General features: G+C 40.0%; 1 protein-coding gene across 2 annotated transcripts; it reads left to right on the plus strand.

Annotated features, from left to right (window-relative positions):
- The first annotated feature begins 302 nt into the window (after positions 1-302).
- si:cabz01071912.2 lies at positions 303-14538 on the plus strand. Of its 2 annotated transcripts, XM_003198542.7 has the most exons (3): positions 303-331; positions 6466-6557; positions 12561-14538. In XM_003198542.7, the coding sequence occupies exons 2-3, from the start codon at positions 6473-6475 to the stop codon at positions 13529-13531; spliced, it is 1056 nt and encodes a 351-aa protein (XP_003198590.2). In that variant the 5' UTR covers positions 303-331; positions 6466-6472; the 3' UTR covers positions 13532-14538. The 2 variants fall into 2 exon arrangements, with proteins under 2 accessions (XP_003198590.2, XP_073804900.1); XM_073948799.1 differs by lacking the exon at positions 6466-6557.
- Positions 14539-15098: the final 560 nt, after the last annotated feature.

Here is a 15098-nt window from a genome sequence, read left to right on the forward strand (position 1 = left end):
AGCTTTTGCATCTGAACATGTCAAATGAAGCCAGAAATGTTAACTTTTGGCTGAATATCTTGACTGAGTGGGTGGTGGAAAGAACAAGAGGATAGATGAGGGTTAAATTAATGTATTATTTTAATTAATATTAAGAAATATAATAAACTTTAAATGATTTATTAAATGTAGACTCACCGTCGAGAGGCAGAAGGTGCTCTTCAAATGAAAGATTGTGCTCGAGTGAGCAGCAGGTGGCGCTAATTCGCTGTTTACCGAACTTTTCACGTGCAAACGTCATCAGGCTGCGTCGTGCTCTTGCTGTTGTCGTTACCGATCGACCGAGGAAAAGGTTTGTGTTTTTAAACATTCCCGTTGTTTATATGAATTCAAACCTTGTTTGTTTTACAAGAGATGCAAAATTGATGATTTACAGCTGACTTGGCGAAACTTTTAGCTAGATAACTACAGTAAAACAGTTACAATATGACTTGAAAATTCAAGGTTTAAGAGATTTGTTTTGATTTTGTCACATCAGGCCCGGAGTCAGACTAGTTAAAAGTGGTTCTTTTTTCTCAAAAAGTGGACATTTTTGCTGTTAATCGCCTATTTTTTTATTAAATTATAAGATATGAATACTGCACTTTAGGGAATACATTAGTGAATGTAAGAAATAAGTACCATTTTGAATATAGACATGATCTGTTCATACAAGATTGAATCAGTCGCTCAATACTAATTGACATTGCGATATTTTGTTTTTCAGCGATATGAAATATACTCCACTAGATAGACTGAATAACTCTTTTTGTGGATAATTTATTATTTTAGAATGATTTTATATAGATGATTTTTATCCGCATAATTAATTAAATGGAATTTTAATGCACATTAGGCATGGGACGATAACCGTTTTCAAGGTACACCGTGTTTTGGAAAAGCCAAGGTTTTGTTTTAAAACCGCCAACATTTTCCATACTAGCATTCCTAAGATATGTGTACGATATTTTTTTATTTACATTTTTTGTTTGTTTCTTCAGGACAACAGTATCTTCAGCAGAAAAAAAAATATCCAAAGATGCCGTTTTAAACTGTAAAGAAGTCTGTGTTTTTGAAACAAAAGAAGACAGAAGTGATTAATTTTCATTATTTAGTTTCTAGTGTTTACTACTCCAAAATAGTATAAATGTTTCTCAAAATAAAACACAATGTTTTCAAAGGGGAAAAAGTTTTGTTTATTTACTCAGACTTTTAAAAAAGATTATATTTCAGAGCAGTGATCACAATACCGTGATATTTTTATCCAAGGTTATCATACCATCAGGATCTTATTTTTATTTGTTGTTTGACGTAATCTCAACTGAAACATGGAGAGCAAACAGCTCTGCCCCCTTAAAAAAAAACACTCAATATTTTGTTTTTATCAAATCTTTAAATCATTAGAATTTTATTTAAAGATGATTTTTAGTGGTTAAAATTAATATAAATAAGAGAAATAAATGCTTAAAAGTGTTAATAAAGTCAAAAATAGGCACACATATTTAAAAATATAACATAAAATGACACTTGGTAGTCTTTACTGTAAAAATGTGCGTGTTAAAGCGACAAATGCTGTTGTTTGTTAAAAGTGAGATGCACAAATTATTTACCATTATTACGAATTTTTACAACAAACAAGAATGTTTCAATACAATCATAACGGCGTTTGTGTTTTACCGCTGTGCTCTAAAAAAAACAACAACAATTATAATCCATATAATAACTCCTGTATAGCGGTCCCACAACAAACTTTCACGTCTGTCACTCGATGACACTCAAATACTCTTTTTAGAAGCGTCTAGTGGCTGGGAATGAGCTTTTTACAGTGTCTGCTATAATATTAATGTTATTTTCTTGTGTTTATATAGATGAATACAGGCCCGTAGTCAGCCTGGTGAAAGGGGTGGTTCTTTTTTTTTTCTCAAACACTGGACCTTTTTGTTATACGCCTCATTTTCTATTTAACTATGAGATTTAAATACTGCATTTTAGTGACTTTTTTTGGTGCATTAGCTAGTCAAATGTCATCATAACCACACTTTTTGATGTACATAAAGTATTTCCTACAAATTTGCAATAAAAAATTATTAAAACAAGACTCATTTTTAAAATACAAATGTATTACATCATAAATCATTAGGAAAAATAGCAATCTATTAAAGTTTTAAAGTAAAAAAACTAGCCTACTGTCATTTATTAGACAAAAAACAAACTGGCCAGCACATTCAACTGTCCTCAGTCACAGTTTGGCCATTTCAATATAAAAATAAGAGTTAAAACATAATAATAATAATAAAACAATAATAATTATTTGTTCAGAATGTTTCTGGCCTCTTTGGTAAAAAAAAAAAAGTACATTTGAAAATTCCTGGATATCAACAAATAGCCAAAATATATTCAAATGAATTTAATATGGTCCGCTTCTGGTGCTTCACACCTTTTCATTGCTCATTTTTAATTCAGTAGGTAGTGCTGTCGCCTCACAGCAAGAAGGTCGCTGGTTCGAACCTCGGCTCAGTTGGCGTTTCTGTGTGGAGTTTGCATGTTCTCCCTGCCTTCGCGTGGGTTTCCTCCAGGTGCTCCGGTTTCCCCCACAGTCCAAAGACATGCGGTACAGGTGAATTGAGTAGGCTAAATTGTCGGTAGTGTGTGAATGTGTGTGTGGATGTTTCCCAGAGATGGGTTGCGGCTGGAAGGGCATCCGCTGCGTAAAAACTTGCTGGATAAGTTGGCGGTTCATTCCGCTGTGGCGACTCCGGATTAATAAAGGGACTAAGCCGGCAAGAAAATGAATGAATGAATGATGTCCGAGATTTAGAATAAAGGTTACCTGTAAAATGTTTTCTCTGTTGAAAAACAATACAGTAGTGAAATAAGACTTCTCTGACATCAGATTGTAGTCGAAGCAACAGCCGACAGAGGATTCCGTTTGGTCTTAAAGCCTTTTTTAATTGGTTAATTTCAATATTTATGACGGCATACCAGTCAAAATAGGATAAATGAGCTCATGTATGGACAAATTCTGGACCTTTAGTGAGGGGTGGGTCTTCTGAACCCCACCTGGCTTCAGGTCTAAAGAGTGAGAACACGTTTTATGCTTATAGTAAACATGTTTTTAAAGGGCCATGAAACCCCCTCGTTTCAGCAGGGTGTTTTCACACCTCTACTTTGGAAAAAGTCCGAAAAGTGGGCGTGTCCAGCTCTGTTTAGGGGGGAGTGTAGGAGGAAGAAAAGTGGGAGGGTGTGGGAGTGTCTATTTGGGCACGCGCAAGTTTCAGAGTCAAAATACACAGACAGGAGAAAGTGATGGTGTTTAACCTACATGGACATCTGTAGTCGAATTATTTGCCAAATTATTAAATGGTGGACTTTAACTGCAGTTTGGCTCTTTCATTCGGGGAATTCATTCATGCCCCTCGCGACAAACGAGATATTTGATTCGAGGAGCTGCTCTAAGCGTGTATTTTTCATGCAATGTTTGATACCGAACGGCGAATGAGAGAAAAAAAACCCTCCGCATTTCCCAGAAACTTAGATGCACACGACAGGTAGCGTCAGAAAGCCGCGTGTGTTATTCCAGTCACTAAATGCGGTAAAAAACCCTACACAAGGTTAAAGTTTGGTTGTGGTGCTAACGTGTTTACACTCTGTGCAATAGATAGTTCGATACGAACAAACTGAATAAACAAAGAGCACTGGTCGCTCACTTACCAAATCTGTAGAGACAGGACAATCACCAGCAACTAGAGCCGCGTCTTTATGAAGAGAATACTACAAGCGAATCTGGATCTCAGCGTTTGGAGATGAGAACAGCTCTCAGGTAAACAATGTTCCTCCTTAGACACGTAAATTATTGTTGTCGAGCGTCGCGTACACTGTTAATCCACATGTGACGCCAGCTGCACTCTCACAGAGAGAAAATGAAAACAAAACTTAATGGCAGCAAACTATTAAAGCAACACTTCACGCTTGTTTTGCCAACACAACGTGGCGTCTCTGTCGTCTAAGCACTGTGACAGTAATGAATATTAATGAAGTTGCACAATAGAGCGCGCTGATTGGTTTGAACCAAGCCTTACTCATGCATTAATGCAGCACACTGTAAGACGTAATAAGACACACTCTGGCACAGACGTCCAGTCTGCACACTGGAATACACGCTATTATCTCATGACCGTGACGCAGCTTCAAAAATTCGTTTCAAACCGGAAGTACGAATTTGCTTGAAATAACGCAAAAACAACCAATTTACACTTTTTAGTGAAATATAGGTGTCCTAATAGTGTTTTTAGCAGTGTGGGACACATATACGACTGTCAACAGCTCAAAAAATGTGTTTTGGTGTTTCGTGACCCTTTAATAGAGTTTTGGCTGTAAAAGCGCACCTACAGGTGTTTCAGGCGCAGTTCAGGTTTTCTCCAGGTCAACATTTTTTTTGTTTATATTAATTTTGTCTAAAAAATGATTAGACCTGAATGCATCCCAGATCACCTTCTGGAGTGGTGTGAGCGATCAGATTTATATCCGTTCCGAATTAAACGAATAAAGTGGCCAAACAGCCTCAAAAACACAGACGTTACGGGATTAGCGCCGTTTGCTGTTAAGTGACATCTGACGGCTGAGAACTCCGCATGCTATTAAAGCCTTCGGCCGACAGATATGAAAAAAATAATAATAATTGCAAAAATAGGTAAAGGGAGGTCATGTACTGGACAAGTCAATAAATTAACAGGACGTCCCGGCTAATGTGGCTAGTTAGCCTAGAACTTCATGGATGAGGGCAGATTTTCATCTGTTAGGAAGTAAGTAACTTTAGCCTTACCCTTGGCAGTCTTTTTGTACATATGTTCAATATTTTGCGATAATGACGCCGCTGCCTGCCTTCTTGCTCTTTTCGACCCACAGCGTTACTCAGTATGGATGTCGCATCAAAGATTCAAATGTTACCCATCAGTGGATTATGTCACGTGACTCGCGTCACAGTATTGTGGCTTTGAGGCTCCATGAGGATCGAATTAGTCGCCAGAGTTATTTAAAATGACACTTTATTACAATATGTATTCAATATAAATATATAAATTATGTAATCTATTAAATTACATAAAATATTTGGACAAATTCTGGTCCTTTTAGCCGTGGGGAGTGGTTCGTTCGATGCCTTCAGTGATTTCCTGAAGATAAATACTTCAAAAAACAACAACAACTGGAATAACTACAGCAGTCGCCATCATCAATCTCATGTGAAGTAAGAGCTCATGATGTTATACGATAACGTGTGCTATGTTTTAGTGCCGTCACATTTTCAGGGGCGCAAGGGGAAGGAGATTTTACACTCTGTTTTAAGGGCCAAGGGGTAGGGGTTAAAAAAAACTGGGCTTTAGTGGAGCAACACAAGTTATTTTTTTCTGCTTCTCCAAATAGATCTCTTCAGCGATCGATCTTAAAGTCTAAATAATTTATCATTAAATATTAATTTATTTATTTTTTTTACATGCAGGGTTTAAACGCTAAGGATTTTTTCTACTGGTCCGATCGGGCAAGTGGTTTAGATTTTTACTTGCCCTGCCAAAATTTTCACTGGCCCCACCAAAAAAAGGGAAGTTAATAGCTACTTTTTAACCACATATTTTAAATAATGTGTCAAAAATAAAGTCTGTAAATCTAGAATTTCAATACTTAAAAAACAATTGTAAATATAAGTGTTATGCAAACAAAAAGAGCAGTATGGAAAATGTGGAGGCATTTTATTGCAGTTTGAAATTATTTAACAAAAGGTGGCTGACTTGTCAAACTGACGCCAGACTATGCATAACATCATTTTTATTTTATCGCATTGTTTCCACGTAAATGTCTACTTCCAACACGTTAGAGACAGACATTTTCGTTTAGCCTTTTAATTTGATGTTGCCGCCATGTTGCTGTTTCTACACTGTACTGGTTGTTACCAGGTTACAAAAAAAAATAGCATGGTCAGATCAATGAGATAAGACGAATCGGAAAGCAATATGTTTTTTTTTTTTTTAAGATTTATTTTTGGCCTTTTTGCCTTTATTAGATAGGACAGTATTGAGACAGGAAGCGAAGTGGGAGAGAGAGAGAGGGGGTAGGGAAATGTCGACGAGCCGGGATTCGAACTCGCGACGCCCTGACGTGCTACTGCACCATATGTCGGCGCGCTAACCACTAGGCTATTGCGCCGAGAGCAATATATAGCAATATATAAGCACAAACTTAAAATGCACGCAATTGACAAATAGTCACAGACAAATGAAATGTTAGTGACAAGGCAGCACTGTCCCAATCTGGCCAGTAATGATCCGGTCTACTGTCCCAAGTGTCTCTCACGCTGGCCCTGGGCCACCGGGCTGTCCTTATTGTTGAGCCCTGACATGGAACATTTTTATAAATGAAAACTTGGCATTTAATTTGTGTTACTTAAACCCACAGAGAAAAGATGGCGTTTATTAAAGAGGAGAGTGAAGACGTGGAGATAGAAGAAACATTCAGAGTCAAACAAGAAGATCCGCAGGAACAAACAGGTTTGCTTTCATTCTCAACTAATTTGATCACTTTTCGGGTTAGTGTTGGAGATAATAACGTAACATCTCATTAAAGAAAATTATAAAAACAATCAAATATTAATTTTATATCTGACACCAAAATAAATTAATTCATTTTCCTTCGGCTTAAGCCTGGTTTATGCTTCTGCGTCAAGTGATCAGCTTGACCCACGACGCATGATACGCTCGTAGCTGTGCATTTATACTTCTGCGCGCTGTCTCTGTTGGTCTGCATTAACACTTCCGAAATGCTAGTTGGCAGTGAGGTGTAAATGTTCCTCTGTGTCGAGTTTCTTCGCTGCTGTTTTGTTTTTTTTCTAAACGCTTTCTTAATGTACAAGTGGCTCAAACGCGCTCATTTTGAGGCAGGAACCGGCGGACGTGCAACAACTTTAACTATGAGGTAAACACAAAACAAAACTTTCCATCCGGAGCTCCTTCACGGGACGCCACACTTGTAAACAATCGCTTCATCGGGCTTGCACGGCTCTCTCGTCAGCGCTACCAAGCCGACCAATCACAGAGCTTGCTCTCCGCATCATTGCGATGGCGAGAGCTATGCGTCCGTAGAGTATGCGTGCGCTTGATGCAGAAGTATAAGTCAGCCTTCAGTCTCTATTTCAGAGCTCGACACAGCAGAATAAACCTCCAATTATTTCCAGCATATGTTTTACACAGCTGATGCCCTTCCAGCTGCAACCCATTACTGGGAAACACCCGTGCGCTCTTACATTCATACACACACTCATCAACTAGGGACAGTTTAGTTCATCTATATCAGTGGTTCTCAAAGTGGGGTTCTGGACCCCTCGGGCTTGTCGATTTCCAAAAAATCAACATTTTTTTTTAACTATAAAAAGAATTACCGTAATTAATCCATATCTACTGGAAAACAAAACAGTAGTTATTAGTAACATTATTAACATGTTAATGATAACATTAAGAAAACAACATGCAACTAAAAAGCCATCAGCTTTTCAAAATGTTTTGTTCTTGCGACTGTAATCCCGCCGCACCCGCTCCGAGCTGGGATCGAACCGGCGACCTTCTGCATGGGAGTCGGTTGCTCTAACAAGGAGGCTAGAGACCATGGCCTCTAGCGTTTGTCGCTAGAGCACCTTTAGAGGTCAGAGGAGTGAGGTTTACCTGCACAGCACACACTAGCTGGCCTCCGTTACATTCACCCCCCTAAACCTCACTCCCATCCGGGTCACGGCACCAATGTAACCCTGCCGGTCCTACACCACCCAACACGCTCCGAGCTGGAATCGAACCGGCAACCTTCAGCATGAGAGTCAGTTGCTCTAACAAGGAGGCTAAAGACCATGGCCTCTAGCGTTTGTCGCTAGAACACCATTAGAGGTCAGAGGAGTGAGGTTTACCTGGACAGCACCTACTAGCTGGCCTCCGTTACTCGAAGTTATATGTAAGACACAATAGTGTCAGACATTAATTTTATAGCACCAGGTTAAACTTTCTGACATCTTTACGGCACTCGCATACATTAAAAATAAATACAGACCACAACTGAACATGGAGGATGGTCTCCGAGTGGCGTTCTCCAAAAATAAGCGATGAATACGCTTATTTCACGCGGCCGCCATTTTAAAGAACCAAAGCGAGGCTGCGGTGGGAAGAAACCCGGAAGTATAGGACCAGCACTGTAAACATTGCGGTAACATGCCGTGTAGTACAAACCTCCAGCTGTTGCCGAGATTTCAAAATGCAGAAATGGTGTAAACATCACTTTAATATCATTCAGTAAGTTTAATTTAAACAATTAAAAGCAGATTAGGCATCAAACAACATCACAATCTCAGTGATGCGCTTAAGTGTCCTCCTGGGCTTCAGTTCATGGCAGCAGTTAAACACTGTGAGGTCGCTTTCCTCCGTAAGCCTATGTAACCCGGAGAGCGATACAAAACTGCAGTCCTCTGCAGCACACCCTCGTTTTGTCTGTAATAGTGTTGTCCCAGTACTGAAGTTTTAAAACCGTCTATTTCCTGCTAACAATGAAGCGCTGCTAAGCACGGATGAGTCGACTGATCTTCACAGCTGCTTCGCGCTTCTTTCTCCGTGTATCTGTTTGGTTTGCACTCAGTTTACCGCTCTTCACCCAGTGCAAACACAGATACACGGAGACTGAAGCGCGAAGCAGCCTTGAAGATTAGTCGAGTCATCAAGCAGATCGCTCCTCTGTCTGTGTTGTGTTTGTGCTCGGTAAACAGCGGAGGGTGAACTGATGACCTTCTCGGCCAATCACAATCATTTCTGTTGAACACGTGACCACAATGGCAAATCAGCGCTGTTTCAAGAAAGCCATCAACAGTAGCTTAAATGTTAGCGGGAAATTGGTGTTTTTTCTTTTAATTCAGTATCGTGACGAGTCTAATATAGTGAAAGAATCAGTTTATTAACTCAAGTTTGATAAATGGCATCTAAAACGTGTGTTTGGGAAAGAAAACGTTAGCTAACTAGTGCCATTTCCCTTAACTTAGCTGAAAATGAGCTCAGATATCCCTTATTATATTCACCATTCATTCAGAATGGACCTCCGGGTCACCCGGAAGGCGGTGAAATTATAAATTTGGGTCACTTTCTCTTCGCTGATAAGCTATATAGCCAGTTACACAGCATTTCTATGTAACTCCCAATGATACTTCCGGGTTTTTCCCACCGCAGCCTCGATTTCGCGTTTGAAAATGGCGGCCGCGTGAAATCAGTCTATAGACTTGGGCCTATTGTTATGTGTGCACAGTTGGGTGCAAGGTATATATATTTTTAACCACTTGAGAGGATTTTGGGGGTCGCGAATAATTGGCATTGTTATTTTGGGGGTCGCAGGCTAAAAAGTTTGAGAACTATGTCTTTGAACTATTCGAGGTGTCTCTGATGACGCATTCTGCCCAGTTGGGCAGTGTATAAACATGGTTGACCTGTAGTTATACACTATATAGTGTCACTCCAAAAAAAGTGAAGCTCTCAGATGGTTGGCATCATCTCTTTAAGTCATCAGTGTTGGCATCATCCCATCACAGGTCTTGGGTCTGATCAAGTGTCACTCCACAATTTAAAGACCTGAGAAGGGTCTGGCTGCAGAGTTGCACTTGAACTTTCAGGCTTGGACTCTCAGGCACTTACGCTTCCCATGCAAGTGACGTCATTTACAATCAACGCCTGCACTCGCCTATCACGTCACTTGCAATTGACACAAAAAAATCGAAAGTAAGTATTCAGTTAATTTGCGTTGCCAGTGACGACGTTGTCAAATAATTCTAAGTACTTCAGTTGTATACCATTAGGCAAGGCCTCTCCCTTGAACAAATGGCACTCAAAATGCAAGCATTGTCACCCAAATAAAAAGTGTTTTAGATAAAAGACTCACAGGACTGTAGATAAATAATTTAATAAAACTATTTAATAAATAAACTAATATATATGTGTTAAGTTAGCACGTCTGCGCAGGAGTGCATCCATATGAAATCGCAGTTTCAGTGCAGCTTCAAGTCTCGACATGATCCCAGCCCAGTTATATAGGTCCTCCAAACATAATGTCGAGGACAACTCTATAAGGGAACGTCTTGACTCACTTCACGGAAAGAAAGCGAGGTAAGCATTCGTAGTTCGTTACAATCTGGTTAAGTAACTATAGCACCTGCTGTGCCCGTCACCGTATGTTTCCTGAAACTGAAATGCTTAGAAAAAAGGCACTTGGGTAAGGGTGACATATAAGAAGTTTGTTGCAATTATCCTGATGAAATCCCTTACCTCAGGGATTTTCCCCCCTCAGGGACACCCTCAAGTTAAATTACTGAAGGACTTTTTCTGCAAGCCGTCGCAGGGGTTGATTGCAGAGGAAGTGTGCTTGCCTGAGAGTGCAAGCCTGAAAGTGCAAGTGCGAATATGCAGCCAGACTCTATCGAAAGACTTCGAAATGGGCATCCTGAGGTGGAAATGTAGAGGAAAGAAAAGAATTAGTGTAGTTGCTGTTAGTTTATTTGCACAAAAGATATGGATGTAATGGGGAAGCATCATCGTAAGGTACAGTTTTCCTAACCTTACAATATACTTAGGGAAATGTCAGTTAAGGGGCTTTATGCAGCACATTTCACTAGTTTTAAGGGGGTTACTCTCAACCGAGAGTGCTGACACACCACACCAAATTCCGATATAAGCAAGAGCAGCGTCCCACACCTTTAAATTCTAGCCGCGTAATTCTGGATAAACTCAATTAATTTAGTCTTAATTAAATGCATTCGACCCTCACCAAACTGTGGTCATGTACATCCTGCCTCCCTGCCCATAGTATGCTGCTTGCACGCACATCTTGCCTCCCTTGATAAAGTATGATACTCATGCTAATCACCAAGACAGAGGATGCCAGAAAACCCTCAGTACATCATAGCCAGATATGTATTGTTTCTAAACCAATACCAGATCATCCTAGTCTGCACAGTGAAGCACCAAAACAATGATTCATTTTGACTTAGCTAGTGAGTGATTCGATAAAGTCTGCATTATTATCAGCAGACTTTAAATCGGATGGACCAGTTTTAAAAGAGGGCAAGTTGTCAGATTAAGATTGTGCTCGCAAGACAGTGGGGATGACAAAACACCTACTTGGACAGGTAAAATTCCCAAGTAAATATACAGTAAAAGTGCCACAAGTACCCAAAAAACGCTGAACTGTCTTGGTCAGGGATTCTCAAACTCGGTCCTGGAGGGTTGGTGTCCTGCAGATTTTAGCTCCAACTTGCCTCAACACACCTGCAAGGATGTTTCTAGAAAGCCTAGTACAGTGGTTTCAAACTCAATTCCATGGAAGGTTACAGCCCTGCATAGTTAAGCTCCGACCATCTCGGACTCAGACTTGCTTAATAGTCACTTGTACTCTTGAACACCTTGATTAGCTGGATCAGCTGTGTTTGATCAGGGTTGGAGCAAAACTGCGGAGCAGGGGCTCTCCAGGAACTGAGGCTGTTTCTCAATATGCGTTCTTCGGTGATCTTGTGTTCTTGTGTTACGTCATCATCGACAGCTAGTTCAGTTCCAAAACTCAAGAACGGCGTGAAAGTTCCCGGATGCGTTCTTGATATCAAGGACACACCGATGCAGACTTCAGCTTAGAACTCGCTCGAGAACTTCCAGAAGTTATTACGACGGGTTAAAGGAGGTGGGAAGCGCAGCATTTTATATAAATTTATTATTAAAGTTCAGGAATAAAAGGAGTTTCCCTAAATCAGACGGTGAAAGTTAACGTTAACATTAAAATCTTAATAGAGGCATACACACAATAAGGGTGTTCATTTGCTGAAATTTGTATTAAATTCTGTTTTGTTTGTATTGTGCAAAGTATATTTGTAAGGGTTTGTGCTTGCTATATATATTGAAAAAGGAAAAAAATAATAAATCGCTGTACGAATGCTGTGTGACGGTCACGTGACCATCCTTTCTCGTGGTCTCCCGAGTTCATTCTTCTGAGGTAACTTGGCAAGACTGGTCTTTACAAGAACATAAGTCCATTCTCTAAGTTCTTGGAATTGAGTTTGAGACCTATGACCTCGGAAGAGCTTGATTAGCTAGCCCAGGTGTGTCTGATTGGGGTTGGAGTTAAAATCTGCAGGACACAGGACCTCCAGGACCAAGATTGAGAATTCCTAGTCTAGGTAGAGTTGCACGTACATGGGTCACCTTACTGCCGGGTTGCTGGTTTTGATGCTCTAAATCAGGGGTCACCAATTTCGGTCCTGGATGGCCGGTGTCCCTGCAGGGTTTAGCTCCAACTTGCCTCAACACACCTGCCTGGATGTTTCAAGTGCACCGAGTAAGACCTTGATTACCTTGTTCAGGTGTGTTTGATTAGGGTTGGAGCTAAAACCTGCAGTCCACCGGCCCTCCAGGAACAAGTTTGGTGACCCCTGCTCTAAATATTTGTTGCTATTGGCCAATAATTTAATCTTTAACACTGTCTTTTTGCTTTAGATCTGTTGTTACCAAAAAAGGAGAATCAGGATCTGAATAAATTGAAGATTGAAGATCCCCACAGTAATCATTCCATAGCTGGAGAGAGATCTTTGAGATGCCCGCAAACAGAAAAGACTTTCTCACAAAGAGCAAACAAATGTTTTGAGTGTGAAAAAGTTTTCCAATCTAAAAAAAAATTTAAAGAGCACATGCTAACGCACTTTACAGATGGCTGTTTTACATGCCAGCTGTGTGGAAGGCGATGCAAAAACTGGAGAGCGTTTGAGCATCACATGAAAGTTCACACTGTGGAAAAACCTTTCAGCTGCCAAGAGTGTCCAAAGACTTTCGCTCAAAAGGATAACCTCAAACTCCACATGAAAGTTCACACCGGAGAGAAACCGTTCAGCTGCGAACAGTGTCCAAAGACTTTCGCTCGAAAGGATAACCTCAAACTCCACATGAAAGTTCACACTGGAGAGAAACCGTTTACGTGCCAAGAGTGCGGAACGACCTTTGCTCGAAATGATAATCTCAAAAGCCACATAAGAGTTCACACCGGGGAGAAGCCTTTCACCTGCCCAGAGTGTGGAAAGAGCTTCATTCAACAAGGGATCCTTAAGGTCCACATGAGGATTCACACTGGAGAGAAGCCTTTCACTTGCCAACAGTGCGGAAAGGTTTTTTCTCACTCTTTAAACCTCAACATCCACATGAGAGTTCACACCGGAGAAAAGCCTTTTACGTGTAAACCCTGTGGAAAGAGTTTCAGTCAAATAGGGACCCTCAAGCTCCACATGAGAACTCACACTGGAGAAAAACCCTTCAGCTGCCAGCAGTGTGGAAAGAGTTTCAGAGTAAATATGAAGCTTAAGAATCACATGAAAGTTCACACCGGAGAAAAACTTTTCACCTGCCAGCAGTGCGGAGTGAGTTTCAGAGTTAAAAAGACCCTTTCTTCCCACATGAGGGTTCATGCATCGGAGTGAGAAGAGTTTGACTTGTCAAATATGAAAAGACATTTGCAAATTCATTCTTTCAGCAGCCAAGTGTGGTAAGAGGTTTAAAAGCGAGCTTTTCAGAGTGCCCTCACTCTGAAGGAAAGCATGATACCTGCTAGTAATGGATCATTATTGAACGATTTGTTCATTATGAACATTGTGAACAATGAGCCATTTAAGGAAGTGATTTGTTCATTCACACATGCTGTCAGCCGTTCCCTGCAAATCCCCTTGAGTTGCCAGCATAGGCCCTCTTATCTGATTATAGACTTCACTCTGTTGACTACAATCCCCATAACCCTGTACCTGCTGCTGATTACATCAGCAACTGAAACCCATCAAACACATATAATTGTACACATACTTGCCACGTAAAAAAAATAGACATATATTTTTATGTCAAGCTCTTGAAAGTGGCTTTTCTGCTAGCATGAACACTGTTCATCTTCTCAATGGTACGATTGTATTTCATGCGTATGGATAAAACGGACAAGTTGGTAACTGCTGCCAACCCTAATGTCTGTCCGTTTACCACCCATTGTAAGTGTCCAGTTGTGTTCTGCTGCATTTCACTGTTAAAATGCTGCTGGAAGATCCAGAGTCCCAAGTTCACACCTTCTGCAGGTGGCAAGGGGAATTCAAGTATTGTCTTATTGGGGTGGCACAAGTGGGACCAAGAACCAGTCAGGGAGAGCCCATATATATATATTTGAGCAATTCCAGCGTTATGGATGTGACATTTGCAGTAAAAACTCAACACATAAATTGACAGAAAGTATATGTTAACATTATATTTAAAAATTTGATTATATTTTCTAGAGCAACTAGCCACAGAGTTATGGGAGCAGAAAAATATCAATCTGTAAACGTGTTTTGTACTTTAAATGAGGAAAATAAGCAAGCGTTATGGATGTGACAAAAAAAGTCTGCGAGTTTACAGTATACAACACACTTTGTAGAAATTATGTGAATTAAACTGCACAACCCAAAAGAAATAATGCTAATCAAAAGGATTCGAGTCGGCTCTCTATAAAACAAAAATGATTGGTTTTATTTTATTTAATATTTTCACATTTCTGAGGAAAAAGTTTCGTTATGGATGTGACATCTCTCTGTTATGGATGTGACGCATGTGAAATTATCATTTGTGTGACTTTGGTAAAACAAATAGATAAGTTTGAAAACATTAACAGATGCATTTTTGAGTATTTTTAAAGTACTGTAAAATACTTGCTTACACAAAAAACCCAGAAATGGTTTCCGTATTTTGGTAAAAACGTAATTTTTTTTTCATGGCAAGGTTGACATTTGCACGGAATTGCCCATATATATATATATATATATATATATATATAAAGTTTATTCCTAAACCAATTGACCCTTTGCTAAGCTCCGCCTTCTTTACTGTTACTGTTGCTACGCCTGTCAAGCTTTCGTGCCTGCGGCACGTCTATTACATTGTGTATGTGCTAACATTGGACATTCCCGGGGATATAATTAGACATTTTTGGCAAATAGGTGAGATATCCGGGAAAGCCAGACAAAAAAGGACTGC

This window comes from Danio rerio, chromosome 4 (genome assembly GCF_049306965.1).
Source record: "Danio rerio strain Tuebingen ecotype United States chromosome 4, GRCz12tu, whole genome shotgun sequence".
Taxonomy (NCBI): Eukaryota; Metazoa; Chordata; class Actinopteri; order Cypriniformes; family Danionidae; genus Danio; species Danio rerio.